Source organism: Enhydra lutris, unplaced genomic scaffold (assembly GCF_002288905.1).
Source record: "Enhydra lutris kenyoni isolate GAN:26980312 unplaced genomic scaffold, ASM228890v2 scaffoldscaffold14, whole genome shotgun sequence".
NCBI lineage: Eukaryota > Metazoa > Chordata > Mammalia > Carnivora > Mustelidae > Enhydra > Enhydra lutris.
Window position 1 is genome coordinate 19,883,555 of NW_019154098.1, and position 26,417 is coordinate 19,909,971.

The 26,417-nt window shown below is 43.1% G+C and overlaps 2 protein-coding genes across 4 annotated transcripts in view; one reads left to right on the plus strand and one right to left on the minus strand.

Annotated features, from left to right (window-relative positions):
* LOC111146613 (mitochondrial ribosomal protein L13) overlaps positions 1–965 on the plus strand; it is a 46,835-nt gene extending 45,870 nt beyond the window's left edge. The window contains exon 7 of the mRNA XM_022502244.1: positions 746–965. Within this exon, the coding sequence (XP_022357952.1) occupies positions 746–767 (22 nt within the window). The 3' untranslated portion in view covers positions 768–965. The remainder of the gene's footprint in view (positions 1–745) is intronic.
* A 17,640-nt stretch (positions 966–18,605) lies between these two features.
* LOC111146694 (collagen type XIV alpha 1 chain) overlaps positions 18,606–26,417 on the minus strand; it is a 216,773-nt gene continuing 208,961 nt past the window's right edge. For 2 of the 3 annotated variants that reach the window (XM_022502358.1, XM_022502357.1), the window contains exons 46-48: positions 22,180–22,257; positions 20,514–20,669; positions 18,606–18,896 (exon numbers count right to left, since the gene is read on the minus strand). In XM_022502358.1, the coding sequence (XP_022358066.1) occupies positions 18,817–18,896; positions 20,514–20,669; positions 22,180–22,257 (314 nt within the window). In that variant the 3' untranslated portion in view covers positions 18,606–18,816. Of the gene's footprint in view, positions 18,897–18,938; positions 19,731–20,513; positions 20,670–22,179; positions 22,258–26,417 lie in introns of those variants that run through there. The other variant, XM_022502359.1, reaches the window with a different exon arrangement.

A 26,417-nucleotide genomic window follows, 5' to 3' on the forward strand; every position in this document is an offset into this window, starting at 1 on the left:
TCAAACTATCATATTTTTACAGCTGTTTCAAAAACATCTAGTTTACTGATTACAGACTTCCTTCTGAAACTCCCATGTGAACTCAACACCTACAAACACACCTATGGAAAAGATAAAAGGACACTTTAACATTTTTCACATCTTGTAATTTCCCGTTTTTCATTTTCTCCACTGTTATGATTTAAAAAGTGTTTTTTGTTTTAATTTACTGCTGGACGTAACTTTCAAGTATGGTTAATCCTGTAAATGCATGAATGAGGAAAAGATCAGTTATGTGTATGTAATTAAAATATCAGAGGCCTTGTGTTTATACATTTGTGTATGTATCATAATGAAAACTAAATTTTGCCTGATAAAATAATATAAATAGGGATATTACTCATTCAGAAATTGCCTTGATTAGGTAAATACATATGCTGATATGGATTTTTAATGATCATAGCAGTCCTTTCCGTGAAAAGGTCTTTAAAAAAGTATGTATTTAAAAATGGAACAAATTGAATTCAAGTTTTTAAATACTGCCTTCATGCACAGGCACAAGGCAGCTTATATATATACTCTCAAAAGAGCTTGGGAATTGTTGCTTCATGACGATTTGACTCTAGTGTTTTTCACCAAAAATCTACTATTTGTAGAGAATTTCTCAATGAACAGTTTACCTTCATTTTAAATTGAAAACTAATCTTCTTCATCAGGCAGGAGAAAATGATTTCACAAAGAAAGACTTGTTGATTTTGTCTTTCAGACCTGAAGATTATCGACTCTAGAAGAATGAAAATTGCAGGAAAGAGCCACGTGGTGACGGCATCTTCTTCCTGAGGAGTCTCTCCCAAGCTACAGGCAGAGTGAGACAGCCGCTGCGTTTTGACAAGGAACTTGACATGGACGCTGAAAGCTTATGGAGAAGGCTCTGGAGGTGATACTCCTTAATAGGAAATTGCAATAAAATACATCATTTTATAGAATTATTTTATTATATAGTCCAATTTGAATTGCTGTAAGTGATGCTAAGAATGAAACTGCTTACTTCTGTAACTGTTCAATTTTTCATTTAAGGAAAACACATGCCCGGGGTAGCAGTGCAGGTAGAGTTGCTGACAAGTGCCCGTCCGTGCGGATTCCCTCGAGTTCTGCCGTCGCTGTTCTGCCCCGCACCCGGGGGAAGCACGCCCCACCTCCGCTTTTCCTTTCGGTGATTACTGTATCTTACCTCCCACAGTACATTCATCCTTCCAGCTCAGAAGCGTAAGGTTTGCACTGAGGTATTTACAAAGTGCAATCATCTTTTTTCCATATAGCTTCTTGGTCTCCAGGACGCCAAAATAAACTATGGCCTGTCTGCTCCCTGGAAATCTCATTGCCCTGCCTGTGGTGCCGCCTGCAGACCCCTGCACGATGCCCCCGTATCTTCTCCTCTTGGCTTCTGCTCACTTTTGTGCTGGACACTCAGGTTGGACTGCTGAGATAAATAGCCCTCACAGACTCTCTTCTTTAGGAATTAAGATGCCGAACCATTGTATTTGGGCATTTTTGTGGGAGTTTGTTTTTGTTTTTTTTTTCTTCCCTTATCGTAGCCAATCAAAGAGTGAATTTCACACCACTTTTCCCATTCATTCAGCAAACACGTATTTGCCAGGCACAGTGCTAGGTGTTGGGAAAATAGAAATCACGTGTTTCTTCCCCCAGCACCACTTGCCCCACCAAAGAGCATACAGTCTACTGCAGAGTGGAAAAGGAGCTTTAGAGCGACTTGTCAATAAGTGCACTTGGGTGTCAGAGACGCAGAGGTAAACTGCGTACGAGCTGTGATGTAAGTATGTGTAGGGGAAAATTCAGTAACTTTTAGAAGAGGAAGTATTGCTAGTAAACACCTGCAGATGTCCAAACACAACAGCTTTATGTAAATTCATTTAATCCATACGGCAACCCTATAATGTACGCAAGGTAATCCTCCCCGTTTAAAACCAGAGATGCCGAAGTAGCAACAAGTTATGCGACTTGGCCAAGGTCACAAACGTGAACTGCTCAGTAGTCATCAGGATTTGAGCCCAGGCAGTCTGGTTCACAAGCCCATGGACTTAGCCGCTGCTAGCTGAGGTAATGAGTGTTTGTTTCGGTCTCACAAAGTCTGTAGTAAAACAAGCCTAACCTGGTACAGGTCGACAGCTCCCATTCACAGGGAAGTGGCAGTTCTATTTTAAACTTTTGGACCAAAAAAGAAGCCTCCTCCCTTCGTGATGTGGTAAGTGTAGGTGTGAGTCAGAATGAAACAAACCTCCAGCTCCTGATTGCAGTAGCTTTAATAGAGAGGGAACTGGTATAACCTGAACACCTGAAGCAATGTCTGGTACATGTTCCTTGGTGGAGAAAGGCTCACTGAGGAAAGCCCTGGTTTCTGACAAAGCCGCAGGGTTTGAAGAGGTGAGAGCAGAGCCACGTGCTCTACAGTAACATTGAGCCCAGTCCTCATCACGTTCAGTAAGATCATGGACACTGACCGCCATAAACCTCTCTCACTCACTGTGTGAGAGCCCCTTTGGTGGGGGAGGAGCCGCCTGACCCTACAGAACCATCTAGAACTAAACCAAGGCTATGTTGGACTGAGTGGCTCCTCCTTACCATTAGGTGCTAACTCCATTTTGCATACGGAGAGAAGCAGAGCGGGAGGCTTTTGCACTCGGTAAATGGCCTTCCGAAGCCGACTCTACTAGGCCTTCCACGGCCTGCCTTTTTGCCATTGCCCGAGAGTTTATAACAGCCTGACCTGTGCAAGTACTAAGAAAGCACAGCCACAGCAGCCAAACAGAAAACACAGCTCGATGTAGGGGACCCAGTAACCTCAGCCAGGAAGACAAGCCGGACCACTGGAATCCCATTGGCTCCCATTGAAGTCATGACTGAAATGAATAGAAGAAACAAAAGAGAGCATTAAAAAATAAGAGTTCTTACAGAAAAAGAAGGAAACTGTAATTATTTCAAGAGTCCTATGGGAAGGAAAAGAAAGCTGATAGACAAAATAGATAGGGCGCCTGGGTGGCTCAATGGGTTAAGCCTCTGCCTTTGGCTCGGGTCATGATCTCAGGGTCCTGGGATCAAGCCCCGCATCGGGCTCTCTGCTCAGCAGGGAGCCTGCTTCCCCCCCTCTCTTTCTGCCTCTCTGCCTACTTGTGTAATGTGTAAATCGGTGCAGATAAGAAATCAAATGACTAAAACCAAAATTGTATTGGTTCATATGCAGTTTTGGACTATTAGCCAACACCAGGTAAACGTGAAAAACACCACCCAGCTGCGGGTAATGACCTGTGGGAGAATAATACGAAACACCTCCCTCAGTTTGGCCCAAGTGCATTGCCTGCTGTATTTTCTCAGTAAAACACAAGGAGGCGTCCTGATCATTAGCAGCAGAGGAAAAACCTTAAGGATTGCAAAGGATTGCAGAGCTCTGAAATGAAGAGTGTGTGCCATTGCAGTAGGCAGTCAGCCTTAAGCAAGCACACCGACAAACATAGGAGACAACACCGAAAACAAAAGAAGAGCGTAACCTTAACTTCCCAAGAGTCACCTGTTTTCCGGGCAACTGAAAACTAAAAAGCGCTCATTTGCTGTGGGTTGAAGATAACCCCAAATTTGAGGCAGCATGAGAGCACTTTGTGTCATCTCATCTCATGTGGGGCCACACAAACAGCTTCTTTATGAGAGGCAGAAACTAACAAAACAATAAAAATTGGATTTCTGTTTGAAGCTTATGCAGAGGAAAAGCGGGGACAACAAGCCGCAGCCATCTACCTCCGGTATCCCATTTCCTTCAAAAAACCTGAATCTTCCTTTTACTTATTTTCCATAGTTCAAAAGTCACAACCCCTCACTATCAACACCTCCACTAAGCAAACTTCATGTCTTGCCAAAACAACATTCTATATTTACTACAATGGTTATTAGAAACTGTTTAAAATTATGGTAGTTTTCTTGAGATGGTACAAGTTCTGAGCTTCCTGCCCCAACCCTTTTTCCCATAAGCTCTGTTATTTTTGGAGTGCAAAATTCCGCCATTCAGGGATTATTTTTTTAGGAACGCATACGCCACATTATAGGGCAGACGGCTGTACTTACTGTAATCTCTGGTTTGGCACCTCCTTCTGCCAGGCCGACTTTCGCAGGGTCCTAAGAGGTCACACTCTCCAACCCCAAAAGAAGTGGCCACATGGAAGATACTGTGCTCAAGTCTGGTACCATCCCCTTGTCCAGTCTGAGCCCGAGTCGAGAGCACCTCCCGGGAGGTGCCTCTCTTATAGGCACGATGGTGCTCTTACCACAGCCTGCCCTCCCCTCCAGGCGGGGGCCACCTCAGGGATTCGATCAGCACCTCGCAGGTGGGCCAACATAACGCTAGGTTCTACAGCACGCCTTTTAAAGGCATCGGTTCTACAGCAGGCCTTTTAAAGGCACCAGAACGCAATCCTTTTCTTCCCTGTCCTAATTGCTACTCCAAATTTACAAAGTGAATACGAAGAACTGGGACCCGTGGGACTCATCATGTCCCTTGGTGTAGACAGGCGGGGCCATGTGCTGAGCCAGAGGCGAGGGTTGTGGTCACAAAGAAATGCTGCCAGCTTTAAAAATAATTGCAGGGACACCTGGGTTGCTCAGTGGGTTAAGCCTCTGCCTTTGGCTCAGGTCATGATCTCAGGGTCCTGGGATCGAGTCCTGCCTTGGGCTCTCTGCTCAGCAGGGAGCCTGTTTTCCTCCTCTCTCTCTGCCCGCCTCTCTGCCTACTTGTGATCTCTGTCAAATAAATAAATAAGATCTTTAAAAAAGAAATAATTTCAAAGCAGCATTTTGCTTTACTTGTAAGGTTTAATTTAAACGAAGGAAGATTTAAAAAATGCGTACAAACTGCCGTGATCAGATTCCCAGCATAGCTCCTTCCTCCTCCGTCGCGAATCCCCTGCTAGCTGCATTCAGACCTCATCCCTGTGCTGGTGCCCCATCTTTTTTCCGTCTCTGCTGCATTTGTTTTCCGACCTCCTGGAGAAGGGGCTTAGTACCCCATGTAGCCAAGAGCAACATTAACTGTCCATGTCCCTCCTGGCTGAAAACTTCCTGGTGGAACAGGTAGCAAGGTCTGAATGTGCAAAGCCTTCGAGTCCCAGGAGGGGTTGTGCTGCCAAGCTCCACAACGCTGAGTTTGAATTGGACAGAGCCCTCCTGAAGAAGGTATGCTCTTTCCAAGACAGGAATGAAGGCTACATTTCAACTTAAACACAGGCCCTTACAGAGAAATGGTATTTTTCTCTTGGTCCAAAAATCGGAAATCAGAGAGTCGAATAGTTTTGCAGCGTCGCGACTGCTTGGGGCTTCACCTTAGAAGAATGGAAATCTGAGACCAGCTACCGGTAAAACAGACGGGGGCCCCACCCGCGCCCCAACTTCTAGTGGGCTGGCAGCCAAGAAGGTTTCGGATACATTTTCCACACGAAGGCAGCACAAACAGGACCTCAGAAGGAGACACACGTTTGTATCCGCGCCATTTGGTCCACGAGAAACACTTTGATTTCAAACAGATCTTTATTTCAAGGCTTAACTTTGCTTTTACTGCCCTCACTTTCAAGTCCAAAGTTAATACTCGCTGAAGCCTTGCAAACAGAGGCCACTAGAAGACCCTACTATTTCAAGTGCGACCCCCGTGCTTTTCAGGCTGCTGCTTGGGGGGCTCCAGCCCGTCAGCTTACATTAAACTGCTCAGAATCACACTCTGGAATGAGGGTGCCATCCGACACCTTCCTTCGCAATCACAAAACTAAAAGGGGTCTTGGTATTTGGAGAAAATTGTGAGCATAATGTAAGCAACTGTCTGACTTTTTGGCAAATTCACAAAATCCAAATAAAATATTTTTACAACTTGTGAAGAAAATATGGCCCGTTATTTCATTATTATGCACCGTTACCAGCACCATGTCTATGTAGAGGCAGTAAATCATGGAGAAACGTGCATATGTGTATCCTTCAGAAAATTGGACCCCGAAGTCTAAACTTTGGAAATGGCGATTCATCAGCCGGCTCTCGGGTCTAGATTTTTGTTAAAAAATAATAGATAGATAATAATAATAGATCAGCTGCTGTATTTCATTCAGCCATTCAAACAATATTTATGTTCCGGAAACTATCCTAGGTGTTTGAAATAGTTATGGGAATAAGTTTCCTGCTCTCATGGTGTGCTATTGTGATTTATGACAAGAAATGCATATATTTGGTCTGTTTCTGGCACAGAGCTAAAACTCTTGGAATTTCCTGACTGAGGAGAGTAGTAAAGATGTGTTTTGTTATGTTAATGAGATGACTTTGGGCTCCCACCTAAGGATAGGGACTGGTTACCAGGAGAACCAGAGACATGAGTAGAGGATTGGACCTGCCAGTCCCACCCTGACCTCCAGGGAAGAGAGAGGGACTGGAGGTTGAGTAAATCACCAATGGCCAGTGAGTTCAGTAGTGGTGCCTCTGTAAAAAAGTCTCCGTAAACCCTAAAAGGCCAGGGTTCTGAGAGCTTCCAGATTGGTGAACCAGAATACAGCCACAGGTTGACATGCCGGGCCTCAAGGGGGACATGGGGACAGAAGATCTTCTGTTTGGGACCTGACCCAATGTGTCACTTTATCCAACTGTTGATTCGTATCCTTTTAATACGCTAATAAGCTGGTGATCCCAAGAGCCAACTGGCTGCCTGAGTTCTGTGAGCCACTTAACAAAGCAATCAAACCCAAGGAGGGAGGCGTGGGAACCTCTGATTTATAGCCAGGCAGGAGGCACAGATGACAATGCAGATTTGTCATTGGTATGGAGTGGGGGACTGAGCCCTTAGCCTATAGGATCTGTCTCCAGCTCAACAGCGTCAGAACCGAGTTGAATCTGTAGGACGCGATCAGTGTCCACAGAGAAGGGAGTTCATTACTTGAGGTGTTCAAGGAAAAGCACAAGTTGGAATCAGTGTCAGTTTCACACTGGCCTCTGTACTCTAGTGAAGGGATGCGGAGAGCAGATGGGATACATGACCTAGAGAGAGGTTATAGACAAGTCATATTCGTAGGTGGTAAGTATGAGATCTCTCGGCTATCGACACAGCCCTCTTGCAGAACGCCACTCCAAAGCGATCATCTGCTTTTTCTCCTCTCACATGTGTGCAAGTCGGCTGGAGTGCAGCCACGGTTTGAGTCCGGGTCTGTTGCACACGTCTCTGGCCATCCTTGGGCCAGTGGCTCCCTGAGGCATGAGGCACGTTCTCATGGCGAAAGGCAGAAACACAAGAAAGTAAGCCTACCATGCAAGCAAACGTCAGACCCCTGCTGGTGCGACGTGCGGGGACATCCAGTGCGTGTCATGCTTGTGTCTCATGCTGGCTGATGTCTTCCAAGGCGAAGTTGAGGCACTGGGAGGTATTTTGCTACCTTGGAGATAGAGGAACTGGGTGGGGAAGTGGATATTTTATATATTTATATTTTATATACAATTTACCCAAAGTGCAAAGGGAAGAAAATGTCGGATTCTGTGGTTTTTAAGACAGAGCCAGCAGGATTTTTGACAGATTGAAAGAGTCGGAAGGAAAGAGGTGATCCACTCTGCCCCTTTAACCAAACCTCTGAGCACTCACCTGCGGCTTCCCTCACCCCAGAATGCCAAGACGGTGAAATAAGGAGGAAAAGGAAACAAACTTGAGTCTTCTTCTTCTTCTTCTTTTTTAAGATTTTATTTATTTGACAGACAGAGATCACAAGTAGGCTGAGAGGCAGGCAGAGAGAGAGAGGTGGAAGCAGGCTCCCCACTGAGAAGAGAGCCCGATGCGGGGCTCGATCCCAGGACCCTGGGATCATGACCTGAGCCGAAGGCAGAGGCTTTAACCCACTGAGCCACCCAGGCGCCCCCAAACTTGAGTCTTCTTAAGGGAGTGAAAAAATATATATATATGGTTTTCTTGACCCTGCTTTTGTACCACACCCTCTCCTATTTCTTTGCTCCTTTTTGCACCAAGACTCATTCAAAGAGTGGGATATACTTGCTATCCCCATTTCTTCTAGTCCTACTCTTTTTCTCTTCAATTTTCTCAAACTTTTGCCTTTGACGTTCTACCAAAATTGCTTCTTGAAGGTTTCAAATGATCTCCACACTTTCTATTTATCTCAGAATTAAAGCCAACATTTATACCTCGGCCCATAGGCCAATATGTAGTCTGGCCCCCAGTGGCCACTCTCATCTTACCTCCTGCAATTCTTCTGCTCCTTCTGCTTGGTCACGATAACTTCCTCAGTGCTTCTGGAATACTTCAGGCATCTTATTACCGAGAGCCCCTATGCGCTCGCCATTCCCACTGCCAGGAAGTCTCTTCCTCCAGATCTATCCCCCGGGCTTACTCCTCTCTGTTCTTCAGGTCTCTGCTCAAATGTCAGTACTCATGAAGTCTACTCTGACCACCTTATTTGACTATAACCCTCTCCCTTCTCACCCTCAGCTCCTTCCATCCTCTTACCTTTACTTTTCCATAACCCATTCTTCCTATGTGTGTGTCATTTACTTCCTTATGAGGTTTATTATTTATTTTCTGTCATTCTCACTAGAATACAAGCTCAAATAAGAGAGCGATTTTTGTGTGTCACTCTTGCGTGCACATTCCATTGTGCTTGGAATATGCCAGGGAGATATCGTTGTTGTGCCAATAACACATTCCCATAGTTCAAATGTACATAGTAACTTGTAGTGGTTCCTAACTTGGCTCCTAACCATCGCAGTGGTTCCTAACTTGTCTCCCAGACTCACATTTCTACCTTCACATTACATACCCCTTCTGCTCACCCGTGGCTTAGCCAGACTTGTGGCAGACAGTTCTGCAAGTTCAGACTCAGCCCTGCTGGCAGCATCCTATCTCATGAGTATGCTAGAAACTTCTTTCTGTCTCATAGTACTGTCATGCAAAGACAGTCCCCGAAGTTAGGAGTTAATACCCCCCAAACCAAGGCTCAACCAGTGGGACACAGAGAGTCAGAGGAGGAAAGCTTCAGTCTCCCATCCTCTGGAGACAATTCTAAAAAGTGGTCTTCCGCTCCTCAAAGCACATGATGGAACAGAATCCCCACAGCCTACAATAGTGATCCTGACTATACATCTTTATATTGGCTTTCCCTGTTCCCTGTCTCATTTGCCCTGCTCTTTATTGCTTGCTCCTGAGATCATCTCCCAAATAATCTACCTGCCCTGAAATCCTTGTTTCATCCAAAAGAACCCGAGCCAACACATACCAAAATCCATCCTCACATTGAAGCCAAATAGATACTTCTAACATAGAGGTCCCAAACCAAACTAATTTGGCGAGTCCCTACCACCTGGCCTAAAATCCACATACCTTATAATGCCTATAAGACTCTGTCAGATTTTTGTAAACCCATCTCTCCATTCTCATCTCCATCTACTTCTATTGTAGGACTGTGCATTTCAGTCCTTCTTAACCATTGGTAATTGCCAAACAAGCATGTCCTCACATCTCTATGCCATGGAATAAACTCTCTTCAACTCTCATCTACCAATCCTATTTCCACCAATGCTCATACCTCTGTTCTTGCCAGGCACTCTTAAGTATTTCTTCTCCCTTGCTATCTCTGCCCCATGTAATATATCCACCATAACCATTGTTTTAATGTGTTATAACTGTTTATTGCTCCATTGGTGAGTTGAGCTTACCGAAGCAGAGAGTGTCTTTTCTCTTGTGTATCCCAGCACCTAACACAGTGTGTGGCTCATGGAATCCCCTAAAAGAGTGTCTGGCACATAATAGACCCATAGCCTATAATAAATATTTGTGGCATGAGTAACAGGCAGCTATATTAGCTACAGTAAGGCTAGCTAATGTAACACACACACACATATTTCTGGGCTGTTGTTACTCTATAAAAGTTTATTTCTTGGTCATGTAACAATATAATGCAGATGTTCCTAATCAGTTGCTGGCCTTTCGCAAAGTCATTCTGGAACCCAAACACCTTCCATCTTATGACTCCCGCCTCCTAAAGGACCTTGGAGTCCTCTGCATTCAGGTAGCAAATGGAAAAAAAGCAAGTAGACAACACACACACACACACACACATCTTAACTCCCTTGACTCAGAAGTCACATATACATTTCATTGGTTGAGAACATATTATATAATCACACTGAGGGAGTCTGGGCAATAAAAATCTACTTCGTACTCAAGAAGAAGAGAATCGAGTTTTGGCAGAAGCTAGCCAGTGCCTAACACAGAGGCCAATAGGAAATAATTGGTACACTCAATATAAGTGTCTCTTTGGTGATACTAGAGTCAGGAAGGTAAGAAACCTTGACTTTAATCAGTTAAGGAACGAATGTGTGGACAAGAAGTCCAAGATAATATAATCCTTCACAAGTAACAAAGCAGGTGACTGCTTCCAGATATACTTGCCTTTGCTGTAGTCAGGCTTTGCTTTGATAGGAATAAAAATTCAAAAACCAGGTAAATGTCAAGATTCAAAAATGGTGTCCAAGCCATGGTCTTCCTGGTAAGCATAAATGTCATTATTCCGCCATCTAGAAATATGATGAGAGAAGCCATCAGCCTATTTCCACACTGCCAAGCTGCTGGGTTCATGGTCCCTTAGATCACTCCCCATCCTTGAACGCTATCTTCAGCCATGCAGGTATATTTCCAATTCCTTTGGAAAACACCCAGCTACAGAATGGTAGATATTTCAGGAAAAGAAAAGTCAACCTCCCCAAACCTATAGAATGTGGACAGAAGGTTCCTGCTCCCTGCACAACCAATTTTTGAGTTGCATCTATTTTCTTTCCAGCTTTTCTGTTGCTCTCTCAGTCACGAGAGCTGTGGCTCTGTCCTGGTTTGATAAAACATGCTCACACTTGACAATGGAATAGAACCCATTGGCTGTGCTCCAAGGACATGAGCAGGCAGCCAGTGGACAACGGAGATTTAGTTAGCAAGCCCTCTACCGGGGGTGTCCAAATAGGATAGCTGGAACGTGCGAAAAAAGAACTCAGTTTGTGAAGTCTAACCCTGTCCGCTCCAAACTTGGTAGTTCACAGGTATTCTATGAGCAGGACGTGAGAAAGGACAGGTAGAGTGAAAACACAGGCATTTTCTAAGAACTGACTTCTCTTCAATACATCTAGTCAGTAACACATCCGAATAAAAATGATTCCTCACAGTGAAAGCTGAGCTGGTTAATGATTTTGTGACATGGTTTTTAGCGCATAACAGGGATACAATTTCATCAGGATTCACTGATTTGGGCCAGATGACAGGCGAATGAAAAAGGGAGATAAATGTCTTCAGTAATCATACTTCTCTTTGCTGTTGGGCTCACTTAGTTTTGCTCTGTTACCAACAACATTCATTTTAGATCTGAAAAAAAAAAAAAAAGGTATGTTTACTTCCCTGGATTTCATTATAAAACTTATTTTAGCTTAAGTTAATGAAGCTGAATTTCACCACATGGATCATAGATCTTTTCTAATCAGTGAGATAAAATGCAATTAAACAAAGAAACAAACAACTAACAAAATATGGCAAGTCATGCCAGCATATGTTTTTTATTACTTAGCAAGATACAGAGAAAAAAATAAATCATTACCAACGTTTATGCATTTACAAATGCTACCAAAACAAGAAAATCATTCCACTACTCCTGGTAATGTGGTTAGCCTCCTGCCCCTTCAATTCTGCTTTTAAAATTATCGTTGCCTATGATCTTTCTAAATAGTCTAAAATGACTCATTTTTCATCTATTCCAAGTCATTAGTTATGATGAGGATATTGAGAAGTTTTTGTAAAGCAGAATTTTATTTTAAAATCTTTTGTGATTTTCCTGTAAAGTATTACGCTTCCAAGAGCACATGTTTGTTGCACAGTATTGTCAAAAATCAGCATTTCAGTGAAATTAATACTTTACTTAAAAAACAAAGCTCCCCAAAATCCTGTACACAGGACATAACCATGACTAAGTGTCTGGAGTTTATTCACCCCAATCTTTCATTATGGATAGATGAGCAGAATAATAAATAAATAAATAACATACATACTGTTCAGGAATTTGCTTTTTTCATTTAACAATACAGTTGAATATCTTGTGTCAGTCACATGTATAATCAAATTACTCAGTCTGATACGTAACATAAAATTATTGCAAGTTCATTCCTGTAGTTAATTTTTCTTAGTGACAGAGTAATTCTAGAGTCAAGAAGAACCCAGACTTTGTAGCAAAGGAATTCTCTGAACTCTGAGCTTGTCCAGCACAAATGAACCTTTTACGTCAGTGTTTCCAACGCAACATCAAATCAGAATATGACATTATGATTTTTTTTTTTTTGAACTAAATATTTTGGTTCACACCTTGGAAACCTCCACTCTGCATCTGAACAGCCCTTCTGTTGGGGACGGCCCAAGGAGATTAAGTCCTGCCCGGCTGTTGTAGTTTAAATTAGTCATCCCAAATCATCCCACCCTGTTTTGTCCTTCTTAAATCCCTGTTGTCTGCTCATGTTGTACTTACTCTGGAAAATGCAAAAAAACCTCAAAAGCAAATGTGCCATGCTGAAGTTATTCTTTTTCCTCAAGTTTCTATCTCATTTAGATATTACCCTTTGCTCCATCTCCCAAACTTAAGATCTGGAAGCCATTCTTACCTTCTGCCTGTGACCATCCCCCCTTATCCCATCAATCATGGAGTTCTGCTCATCAGACTTCCTCATCCGTTCTCAAAGCTGGCCCCTCCTCCTATTCCCATTTGCAGGGCTGTGGCGGGCAGGCCCCTGCCATCCCATCTCCAGCAACAGGCAGCATGAGATACACAGGGAAGGGGCCATGAGCTATGGCGGCAACCAGATAAGAATCCCTTCTTTGCCTTTTTTTATGTATGCGTGCAACATTGGACGTGTTACTTACCTTACACGATCCTTTGTAAGAAGGGAATACTTGGAGTCACTTGTGCAAATCAACTGAATATAAGGTACCTAGAACAGAAGCTAGCAAATGTTAAGTCTTCATTAAATGTCTTTTTCCTTCCTTGATCTTCCCTGACACCAGTCTGTCACACACACTCTGTCAAAGTTTTGCCTCCAAAAAATAAGCACAACCAGATGGTTCATTTGCTTAGGTGCCTGCCCACTGCTTTCCTACTGCTGTCAGCCAGAAATCCGAACATATTAACCTGGGATAGATCTTCCACAATCTGATACAAATGAGCTCGCTCGCTTCCAGTTCCAGCAGGAGGCGAGGAAGCTCCTATGACTCTGTATTCATCTTTTCTTCTCCATTACCCCAATCCACGGCTGAACCCATGGCAGATACTAATTTCAAATGGGATGGATGGGTGGATGCACGCTTGTGTGCAGAGAGAGAGGGAGGGGTACATGAGCCCATGAATGACTAGATTTACAGGAAGACATGGCTTATTTACCTCTTCCTCAGATTCTGAAATACTTACTAGATCAAAATTTGCAAGTCCCTATAGAAGATGATCATTTGTTCCTAGACATTATTCCTGTCTCCCAGATGTTGTCGCTAATATAGAGAGAAAACTCCTCTTACTGCAGCTAGGTTTTAAACGAAACTGTGCCAGGACGAAATGATCCTACAGACATTTACTGAGCAGCTGTCAAGCGCTAAGCATCTGCAACTGTAGGCAGTTGAAGACCTCCTAGAGAACGCACACAAATAATATGGGGGCACAGAGGTTAACGAACTAACTAGAAAAGGGGACTGTGATGTCATGGTTGTCAAGGTTGTCCAGATGGTCATGGTGGGTTTCAGGGAAGCTTCATATTGGAAGAGGAACCTGGGTGAGTTTTGGAGGTTGAGTATAAATATAAGTACGTCATTTAAACTGAGGTGGGGCAGGAAAGGGCTTTCCAAGTTGGGGAAAAATAGGCAAGGAGTCAAAGAGAAACAAGAGAGAACACGCACCAGGAGTTTTGCAACTAGTTCATTGTGGCTGTAGTTTGGAGACTACTTGGCTGAAAGATATATTTCAAAAGAGAATAGGAAAAAAACAAGTTGAAGAGTCTGCATAAATAAAAATGAAAGAGGGGGAGAAGGATGGGGAAAAAATCTCCAGGGGATCTTGTTCATTCCTGTGGCCTTTAAATGCTACCTACACGTACATGACCCTGAAGTATATGTCTCTGACCCAGATGACTCTCTGAAGCTCCAAATCACCTATTTAGCACTTAACTCTCAGTTTCTCTGCTAAACTGAACTCTTCCATTTCCCTGCCCCAAATCTGTGATTCTCGGGGGGCTAGAGGTCTCCATCTCCCAGTCACCTATGCCAGACACCTGGGTTATCCTAGTCACATCTCTCCCCCTCGTCTCCATTTCTAACAAGTCCTGTCAATTCCACCACCTTGGTTCAGTCCTCCACAGGCTTTCCTCTGACCATGACAATGGTGTGACTCATGTTGCCTCATCTACTGTGATCTCCTCCAACCAACGCATTGTCCACTGTGCAACCAGAATGATGTCAAAATAGTGTTTCTCAAACTGTCTCACTGAGGTGCTTGGTTAAAAAAAAAATGCAGAGTTTCTAACCCAGACTACTGAAGCACAGTCTTTGGGGATTCCTCAGGGCCCAGGAACCTATCTCCCAGGCCCTATCTCCATCCCTTTTTGCCATTAAAGTGTAAGAATTACCAATATGTGGAGGCAGAGTAGCCTAGAGATTAAGAGGGGATACTTTGAGTCAGAATGTCTACATTTGATTTTCTAGCTGTGCGTTCTCAGGTAGGTAACTTAACTTTTCTGTGCTGCTGTCTCTTCACCAGGACAATCAAGACAAAAATGAACTAGCTCTTTGGTTGCAGTGATGATCAAATGATTAAAACCTAAGGAGTAGCTTTTGCTGCTTCTCACCAATATTTCTGGTTCTTGTCTGCTTCCTGGCATGTGGGAAAATTATACTTCACCTCGATGAAGTTCACTGAGTTCATGCGATTTACATAGACCAATAAAATGTGACTGGAAGTCACGTGTGTCACTTTGGAGGAAGTTGGAGGAGATGATTCTCCATGACCTCTCTTCTCTTCTTTCGGCAATCATGGAGGTACATGTTGATATGGAAGTAGCAAAGAAATTGTTGTTACCGCAGCAGAGTAGAACCCAATCTCACTGGTTCGACTTTAAAGCCCTTGGAGTAGGCCCGGCCTAGAGTAACTGCTCAATGGCAGCTTCAGAAGAGAAGTTCAGCAACATGGCTCTTCCAGGTCCTAATGTCTCAAGAGCTTAACACAATATGCATCTATTTCTTGGTTACAGAAGAGAGCAGGGAAACCGTCCTCCATGTCCTGGCTCGTCCTTGTTCCACACTGCTTCTGTCTGAGACAAGATAAGGCTGGAGACCAAAGTCTCCAAGCCTTAGGCCAAGGTAGGCAGTGCGCCAGTTAGTGATTGAGATTTGAAGTTCCATGAGAAACATTGATGGGTTTCAACAGACAACTGACGTGATCAGGTGTATGTTTTAAGTTAGTGATGGCCTCAAATCTAAATCGCTAACTGGCCCGTTGCCGACATTACTCTGGTGTCAGCCTTATCTTGTTCACTCTCCTGCCACATTACCCGTTTAGCTCATTGAACTTGAAAGCACCTTTCTGATAAAGGGCCTTTGTATGTGATGAGATCTTGGCTTGGACTCTCCTCCCAAGCCTTTTCTTAGCTTCATGTCTCTGCTTAAACATTAGCCCCTCACAGAGGCTGTCTCTGTCCCCCCAGATGGACGCAGATGTGCCCTTATCTCCTCTTCATATTCCATTCTCAGCACTTTTCCTGTGTCTTTCCTACTATCCGACGTAATTTGAGATTCATTTTGCTTCTTGATTCACTCATTTCCCATCTTTCTCTAGCACTAGAAAGGAAGCTCCATGAGGACAAACCCACATTTCTCTTATTAGTGTTTTTATCCTGAGAACAAAAACAGCTCCTAGTACACAGCAAGATTAGTTAGGAGAGGATGGAGGGGGCAGAGGAGGTAGGAACAAAAGGGGGAGTGTTGTCCTGCAATTAAATTGAGGTTTTCCTGAATACAAGATACTACCCTAAAAGGACTATTTCTCAAGTCATTGAGAGCTTCTAATCGAAGTGATGAGAATTTTGAAAAGTAATGTTTTTCTTTATATGAGATAATGTTTTCTTACTTTCAGAAAGAGGATAAACTATAAATTAAGATATAAGTATATTCCTGCCAAAATAGGTAAGGCAAAAAAAATGCAATTCAAAATCAGCTTTTCACAAGGCAATTTATTGTAACCACCAAAGTCCTGAATCTGAGTTACACCTTTTATTTTGAACATTTCACTCAATAGAAATCTGAAATACTGGGTCCAAGGGATGACACATTCCAAACGAATGGAACCTTCCTCTAGCTAAAATAAACAGATTTAGACCATCCAGTAAAATCAAAGCCAAGTGTATCTGCACAACTCAAGAATGATACGAATGGATTAGAACCTCTGCTGGTTTATACTTCACCATTTATTACAGACTTTGAGAGTCCTCTCCATGGCACGATATTAGACTAGGCATTTCCAAGAGCCAAGCACACAGAATAGTCTCTCTACTCACCTGTTAAAAGATTAAGAAATCTAACACAAAGGTATGAAGTGACTAATGACATAACCTAGTCTTTTACAGAGGAGTTCTCTTAAGTGATTCTGGCTCTAGTCATCCTGATCAACCTTGTGCAAGCTTTCTGTCTCATCAGTCCTTCTTTCTACATGTGGAATGATTTGCCATAACTAAAATGGAACAGCTGTTGGTTATCTGCTCACAGTCTTCTTTCATTTCCTGCAAAGGCACCAAAAAACTCTTTGCCTGAATCCCCAAAGGCACATAAGTAGAACTGACTGTTTGAATCCTTTGGCTGGAAAGGTTTTAAATCAGATCTGTTTAGTGAAGGAAACCAAAGAAGGTCAGAAGACCTTACTGATCCAGGAAGAATCCAACTTTTGGTTATAAGTGACCCCATTCCTACTCTTTAAAATTATCTGTTCCTAGGGATATGCTCCAGGAAAAGGAACATACACTAAGTTTACGACTCTCTTCCATCTTATTTTCAACAAGCAAATAAGAGAACCGAAATTTTTCTCAAGTATCTATATTTTTCCTCCTTTGTGAGCAAAGGATATATTATAGTTCAGGTGTTAGAGTGTGTTGGGTTCAAACTCATTTCCTTTCTTCCTTTCTAGAGTTTTTCAGACTCTTCTTAATACTAGAAAAAAGATGGCTCTTCAGTCAACTGTTGGTAAGTTATTGGAGAACATTTATTTAGCACCAGTCTTGCATTTTCTTGTGGGTTATATATGAGTCATAAAATTCTACCAGTCTTGGGGTGCCTGGGTGGCTCAGTCAGTAAAGATACTGCCTTTGGCTGCAGTCATGATCCTGGGGTCCCGAGATCGAGTCCCACTTTGGGCTCCCCGCTCAGTGGGGAGTCTACTTCTCCCTCTCCCTTTGCCCCTCCCCTCTTTCTCTCTCTCTCTCTCAAATAAATAAAATAAAATCTTAAAAAAAATCTACCACTCTCTTTGGCCCAAATCAACTGCTTTTTCTGTTACGCTTCTTACTACACTCAGAATGAATGAGTGAATGAATGAATGAATGAATGAAAATTTGAATACCCGTCTAAAGGAAGCCAACTGTTGTTTTTCTGGTTAAAACTCAGCTAAGACTGGGGTGCATGGATGGCTCACATGGTTAAGTGTCTGCCTCTGACTCAGGTGATGATCTCCTCCGGGTCCTGGGATGGAGCCTCATGTCGGGCCTCCAGCTCAGTGGGGGTCTCTTCTCCCTCTCCCTCTCTCTCTACCTTTCCCTGTGTTTGTGCTCTCTCTGTCTCTGTCTCTCAAGTGAATAAATAAAAAAAATCTTTTAAAAAATAAAATGAAACTCAGCTAGGACTATAGAAGTTTAGGGTGACATTAATGCAGTAAAAAGAATTCACAATGTTGTTTTAAATTTTTATTTGCTTATAAAAGAGAATGGAAATGGGTTTGGGAAAAAAGTATCTGCATGTACAAAGTAATCCATGTAGATAAAGAGGGCAAGCCTTGGAATACCGCTGGATGAGTCGTTCATCAAGATTGGATCTCTCTGCATCAGAACTGGTGGAAAGTCACTATTTTACATGTAAAGCCACTGAAAATACTAAATCTATTTTTAAAATCACCAAACTCAGAAAGGCTGTATTCTGATACATATTCTTAGACACCAGTGAAACGAGGTACCGAGTGATCTCAGAGCTGGATAGATCAGTTAATCAGTTAATCAAGAGGTAGTTTCTCCAATAATATCCATTTTTCTTTTCAGAAAGGCCACAGGAGATAGGGATAAATGGCATAATCTTTGGATCTCTTTAAATTCTTATTCTGCTAGGGCCCCATTTCCTTTGAATACAATCATAGCTGTCTTGATGCATTTTAGGACTTGAGATCATCTAACACAGAAAAGATTCCAGAGTTCAACTTTTTTTTTTTTTTTTTTTGCCAATTTTCCTTTGAGCGCTCTTCTCTGGAAAAACAAATAATCTGGCATGCCGTTAAAATAACAAGGAGAAATAAATCCTGTGGTGTCATAGATGAAGGGGATTTTTTAAAAATATAATTTTTTTGCTAATAATACCAATATTAACAATGTCCAAGGAAATTTAGGCTGGTAAGACAAGCCCCCCAAAGGTAGCATACAAACCACATAACAACATTCTTCTTGAATAAGTTTCTCTAAGAGTTCTTGAGGTTGGTCTCCAAATTTGTCCTAGGGCGATCAGATGCCTGAGCCCCACAGTTCCATGGCTTCTAGCTCGTCTTGGACAGGAGTGAATTCCGGTTGATCAGGATGGGGAGCTAGAGAGGAAAAGTGGGGTGGGGACTTGATGGGACCCAGGAACCATGAATTGATATTCTCCCCTCACATGGGTCCATAAGAGACACAGATTTGGTCAATAAATGAGAGAGAAAGCCTGCTTAGGTGGAAAGCACGAGCTCCCGTTACCCACCATGCCGCTTGTGCTTCCCCCTGTGAGGTTTCAGATGGTTAGCAAAGGAAGGGACAGACCCGCTACAGCAACGGTTAGAAAACTAGAATCACGGCCAACTGCTTAAATATAGTATGTGTTTTATTTACAAAAGGAACCCTGAATCTCAGCAGAATTATAACAGAAAAATAAATTTTTAAAACTGATCTCATGTTAGAAACCCATCACCAAGGTGACAGTCAGGAAGGGAGGGCATTAGAGGAGGAGGGAGAGGAGGGTGGTGGGGGAGGAACGTGCCCGTCAATCTTGTGTGGGACAGGAAAGAGGAGAAGGCACATTTAAACAGTTATTACACACAGAAAAGTTGGGGATAAATTTTTGGTACACAGTCATAGACCGACATCCAGAAAGATCCAGAAGGATACAGAGCTGTCAGTTCCTATTACGATGGACACTTGTGATTTGGTTAAGTTTCAGTATTATCAGTGTATGTGTCGGGAGCAGGGAGGGCAAGAGACGTGACAGTGAGCAGGTGGGGAAGCAGGTGAGGCAGGGAAGCGGAGTGCCCATGGTTAGGGGCAGGGGCTGGGGGGTGGTGGTGGTCAACAGGACAGTTCTGGATCCGTAGCCAATTGCCCAGGCCCATGGAGTCAGAGTGGATGAGCTCCACCTCAGTGCTGGTAATCATTGTAAGGGATCAGATCTTAATAAGGGACAGGGAGATTTGAGAGAACAGGGAGGGAAGAGATGAACAGAGAAAAACACATCAGCAAAACTCTTGACCAGTTCCTCTGGAAAATAAGGTTAAATTTCTCCTAAAGCAGAACGCTTAAATTTTTTGACTAAGAAGTTTATTGCCCCAAAGCGGTCTCTGAACATCTCTCTTGATGCTTCCAAGAGTGACTATGTCAGAACATGTCCCATTGCACAACTTGCCGACATGCAGGCTGCAGATGTTTTTAGGAAGCATTATCTTTCACAATCTCAGGCCAGGAGTTAGTAATGTGGCAGGGACAGGCATGGTCACTCTTGTTTCTTCTTAACGTTACCTTTGGTCACCAAAAATTGTGGGTATGTGGTGGGCAGAATGTCACCCAAAAGAATCTGAGGGGCCCTCCACATTAGGGAGAAGTCCCAGGTTCAAGGCTTTTCCAAAGCATGAGTGAAATAGGACCGCACCATAGCACTAACCCAGAAAGTTCTAATATGTCCCCCAATGACCAAATATGAGGCAGTGTGGACTGCCATTTGTAAACAAGGAAGATTTAATTGTGTTGTTATTTTCATTTTCCTCTTAAGGTTTTTGCAGGGATAGCCTCAATAGTAACGTGCACTTTTTCGAAGAGGTCTCTGGATAATTTAGGGTAGTGAAGCATTCAAGTTTGGCTTCCCTCCCATAACTGGTCTACTGTTCATTGCACTCTCATCATTATAGTTCTAAACATAGCGAAACATTGCTCAAAGCCCACAAGGGGCTGGCACTTACCTCCTACCCCGTAGGCAGAACACGAAGAAGGGTCGCAGTATCCAGGCTGGCCAGAAGGACCCTGTGGTCCTGGCACCCCCAGGTGACCAGGTGGACCCCTGGGTCCAGGAGAGCCAGGAGGCCCAGGGCTTCCTGGCCGACTCTCCCCTGAAGGTCCTAAGAAGCACCCACAAAGGAAAACAGTTGGTCTTTGACCATCATACATAGTTTTGAGACTACCAAGAAGGAAACGAACCCTTAAGAGAAGCCACCTCACACATCTTGACATTTAGGATAAGATGTCTCTCTCTGCGCATTGAGTTTTTACTTCTCAATTGGATTTGCTGGACAAGCACATCCACGTGTGTATGCACACTCCAATGCACACACAAACACACTCGGTCTCAGCTTCATAATCTGTCCTGCTTTCTGGCCCCAGGTAATTGAATTACATTAGCCTGAGTGGGAAAGAAATTATCCCGCAGGAGAAAAAGGCAAAGTCTGAATCAGACCTAAAATACTGATCCAAAATTTCTTTAGGCTACCTTATATCGATGGAGCACTTAGATTGAGTAAAAATAGGAGATTGAAATTTTTGTGATTTTAGGAAGTCTATCAGGCTGGGTGTTTTAACGCTTGCTTTTAGGTCTAGATTCCAATAGTGTTTGAAAAGGCATTCTTCAATGAAAAATGAGATTCTTCAACTCTAGTGGAGATGAACTCTTCAACTCTAGTTCTACTGAAAATGAGGAACAACTGTCGCCTTATATTTGAAAAGCACTACAGCTCTAAGTAGGTTCAGTCCCATTCAGTCTACGCTCACCAACCATCCTTTTTGTGTAACACGTGATGCTAGATCAGTCCCTCACACCAGCTCTAATGGTAGGAGCACTTATGCTCAAAGTGACTCTTTTCCATTAGGAATCCCTCCTAGGAAAAGTACTTTCCAAAATCACTATTAGGATGGAAAGAAAAAAATTGATAAAGTATTCAATTAGATGTGGCTAAAACCAGATTAAAAATATCCAACAGGACTGGAAACTTACCATTCTAATAATGAGGATGATAACCCAGAGATCATTGTAAAAGCACACAGTAATATACACAAAACTCAAAACTGACATGAAACTCATCCAGTAAGACGGCCATGGTGGCAGAAACTTTGAGTGTTTCTCAAACATCCACATGTTCCTCTGTATTTGAAGCCTCCCATGTGGTTCAACAGAGACAGTGTGGCTGGTCCCAGCCAGTGAAATAGGCCTCACTGTGATGTAGGTCATTGTCCATTGAGGAAGGTGAAGACCAATGTGCCTCCTTTATCTTTCTCCTGGAGGCCTTTTGTTCTAACATGGGGGAAAGCCACCTTACCCAAATCAAACGTCGGGGGACTATAAAAGAAACCCTTATCGTGTCAATCTACTAAGTGTTTGGGATTGATTTGTTACTACAGCATAGCCTAGCACAGCCTAACTCATGAGGCCAATAGAGTCCCAGAATATGCTAGAAGGCTTCTGTACTGGGAGGATTGTCACTTAACAATTGGCCTTCCAATAAAATGAATGAGAAAAGCAGCCATTTCCGTCAGATACGAGATGTAACAAGGCCATTTTTCTCATCGGTGATGTCACGTGAATATAAAATGTTAGGATTTTCATCTTGCGATTTCCTGTTAGGTAGGAAGATTTACCTGCCGGTCCGGGGGGACCTCTTGGACCTTGGGTTCCGATGCCTGGATTTCCTTTTTCTCCCTTGATGCCAGTTAGACCTGTTCAAAAAAAAAAAAGGAAAGAAAAAAAAGAAAGTCTTTAAAAGAAAATCTAGGCAAAATCTTTAAAAAAAAAGACCTCTCTGATAACGATAATGATAGGAGTTGGTTTGGGGTTATGGTTCCCAGGGGACTTTTAAATTAAATTCTGACACTGTGAATTACGTACGACCACATAAGGAAGGCTAGATCTGTAGCCGAACACGCTGTTTGTATTTGCGATACTGTAAGTCTATCCACCTTCCTACCGAAGGGGTCTGGCCTGCCAGGATCTGGCCCGTGTCTTTACACGCACCAGGCCATTGGACGTATGCAGTTGGCGCTCCACGGTCACACAATAGAAATCACAAGTGAATGTGGCTAACATTTTCCTTTTGGTCCACCCTGTAATGTATCTGCAAAAGGCATGAATTATAATTAGGCAGCAAAGTTCTGAAGAGCGTGAGTTTCCATTAAAAACTTGGAAGCTTCGGGAAAGCCTGTGTTTGATTTGGCTGATTCAGCCTCATAAAAATCTAAACCTATTCGTGCTTCTTTTCCACTGAGCAGACTCCTTCTTCCAAATCATTTACAGTGCTATTAACAAACTATACGTTTTCATGGGCAAAAAAAGCCCCACAAAATAACAAGGAAACATACACTCCGCCACCTCATCATCCAAACAGCTATCGCAAGACTGCCGGACAGGTGAGAACACGCTCTACTGTGGCCCACCCGTCCCAGAGAGAGTTGCATCATCTGGGGTTTGGGGGGGCGGTTACCCAGGCTCACAACACAGAAGGTCTCTGGTGCCTGTTTTTCATGTACAACAATGCTTTGAAGTAGCAGAATGGCAATGCATCTGCATGTGATTAGACTCACAAAGAAATTATGTGTGAATTGGCAAAGCCTGGAAGGAAACATAAATAAATGACAATAACCAATTTGAGAAGCCCCCCCCACCCCTGCCATGCCAGGGATTTAAAATGTTTAAAATTACAAGTAACTTCTCCCTCTTCCTAAAGGCGGTGTGTATTCACGCCAGACAAACAAAGAGACACAACAAAAAGGGACACTTTTCACATCTTGGTTTATAACTTCCAGAAAGAAAGGCGTTCATGTAATATGGGCTTGGGGAATAGTTGGAAAAATAAAATTAAAAAAGACTGGTGAGCAGCTGATACTTTTTGCTACATGGCACATAGAACGACTGTCTGTTGATATGAACGCTGGGGTCCGCTGTGTTCCTTGGGTCCATCTTTTGGGGTCAAGGTCTATGTGGCCCCTTTCAAAAAGTCCTCCTGGGGCACCTGGGTGGCTCAGCGGGTTGAGCCTCTGCCTTCGGCTCAGGTCATGATCTCAGGGTCCTGGGATCGAGCCCCACATTGGGCTCTCTGCTCAGCAGGGAGCCTGCTTCCCCCTCTCTCTCTGCCTGCCTCTCTGCCTACTTGTGACCTCTCTCTGTCAAATAAATAAATAAAATCTTAAAAAAAAATTTAAAAGTCCTCTTTCTTTGTTAGCGGTCCTCAGTGCTTCTCCACCCCCTGCTGGGCCTCCCCCACACCCATGCCTATTGTGTGGCCTAGGTGGTATTTTCTGAGCTCACAAGAGACCTGTATTTTAGGGAGAGAGCCGGGCGCTGAGCACTTGGCCTTCTCTTGTTTTGGGTCTGACTCTTGTCTTAGGAACCCAGAGGGAAGACAGTAATTTCTCAAGAATAAAAATACAATTTCATCTGAGTTTAAAAAGCACCCAGCATACTCAGACCAATCAACGCGTGATACTCAATTGCTCACCAAGTTGTTCAGACAGAAAAGCACCCTGGGTACACCTACTGGCTATTACCCAATTAGCTACCAGTTTAGCTCTTAGTTTAGTGGCTAATTGGAATAAGCACTTTTCAGCCGGTAGGTGTCCTCTCAGTTGCCAATGTACTCCACCATACTTAGCCTCTTCTTCTGTTTGAATGAGAATCACTTTCCCCACAGGGAACCACTAATTTTTAAAGAGTTAGAACACAATGAAATACACAGATGACTAATGGCAGCCTGCTCGTGATTAAGCGTGTGGTGACTCAGAGGCATCCCATGACCTTACGGTACTCAAGGATCAACATTCACAACATGGCTTCTGGATGATTCTCCAAAGTAGGAGATGCTGTCCATGAGGCTGAAGAGGACATGCAGGAAAGTGTTCTTAGAAATAACTCTCTGGTGAGAGTTTCTTGACTTAGGGCACCTGGGTGGCTCAGTGGGTTAGGCCTCTGCCTTCAGCTCAGGTCATGATCTCAGGGTCCTGGGATCGAGCCCCACATCAGGCTCTCTGCTCAGTGGGGAGCCTGCTTCCCCCCTCTCTCTGCCTGCCTCTCTGCCTACTTGTGATCCCTCTCTCTGTCAAATAAATAAATATTAAAAAAAAAAAGAGTTTCTTGACTTATCCATTGCTTCTTCATTGAGAAAGCAAAAGATGGGGGAGATCGGGCAGTGGGGATTCTGGTTGTTTCAATTTTCTAGTTATGTAGAAAAAAATGAGTGGCATTTGATATTACCTGTACTACAAATCAAGGTAAGAGAGTAAGAGTCTCACAAAAATATCCCAGCCCCTCAAAATGTCTCGAGAAAATTCTAAGGATATAATTATACTAATAGGTAATTTTAGATTTCAGTATCCTTGAAATGAAGATCCATTCCAACTACAGGTAGGCTAATAGATTAATATCTGTCCATGTATTCACTTAGGTTCTGAGCTGAAGGAAACTTTGTGTCCATGACACCTGAGTTTGGTTGTAAATCTTTTTCTTAGAATGAAAAAATCATGTTAAAAATCAATAATTAAGGACCTAAGATGAGGGCTGAAATGAAAGGCCAGGCTTAGAGACCTCAGCTCTCTAAAAATAGATCTGCATATATTTTTGAGAAGCCTGTAAGCCATGGTTAAAAGGAAAGAAATCAGATGTCCCAAAATGTCCGCCCATCTGTGAGACGTCAGCAGGCCATGAATAGATCTGGGCATAGTCCTTCTTTACAGAAAATATGCCATCATCACCCATAATAAGGGCTTCTTTCATCAATCTCTTCGTGAGGGCTGAAGGTGGAGCCCTTCAGTGTTGAGATGGAGTCACCAGAGCCAAGTGCCAGTGTTCTCTCCACAAAGGCACTGGGACTCCTGAGTGCATAGGATCCCCTCCTTCTGGAACACCCGTTTCACATTGGATGTCTCCATAAATACCTCTCTGTCTTCAAGACCCAGCCCAGTGCTTCTTGCAACCATAATGAGCAGAAGCCTACAGGATTCAAGAGGACTGGGATTATTGATCTGCTTCATGGCTGTATCCCTGACACGGTGAGAGTGTCTTCCACATACTATGAAACCTACAGATACTTACTTGTTTACTCACTGAAGGAATGAATGAGTTCTCTGATTCCATACTGTCCGTGCCTCCTCTGGAACCTACCCATTGCATTGCTTGTCCTCATGTTCGCCTAGCCTAAGACTACGAGCCTGCTGATGGCAAGGATCATGTCTTCTTTACTGTTAATGTCGGATCCAAGCCAAACCTCACACATGGTAGGTGGCCCAGTAAGGTCTAGAAACCTAACCGAATGACTGCATGTTTACACCAACATGCAGCTGACTGTTAAAAGCAAGCCTGACCTTTGAAGGATTAACAAACAAAATTCCTTACCCCGGAGCTTTGCTTTTTACTTTCACATGCCTGCCTTGTGGGAACAATGCTTTTTCTAACAAGTTCCTCGTGCGGCAGTTTCAGTGCTAGCGTTTCTTAGCAATGAATATAACCGATCATAATTAAATTTCTGCCATTTCTAAAAACTAAGCATAGCTGATATAAATGAAGCTCTAACTTTCCAAGAATATGATTTTAGATAAGATTAAAATACCTTCAATCTTTTTTGAGTTATCAAAAATATTTAGCATAATCAGAGAGATGATTATTATCCATCCATTCATCTGTTCTTTCTTTTAAAAATATTTTAATAAATCTATTTTTTTTGCAAGGTTCACAGCAATATTGAGTGGAAAGTACAGATATTTCCTATGTACCTTCTACTCCTACACCTGCTTCGTCAACATCCCCCAACAGAGAGGTACCTCTGTCATATTCATTCTTTTTTTAAGAGTCTCGTTAGAAACCATTTCAGGGCTCCCTGGTTCTCCCTTAC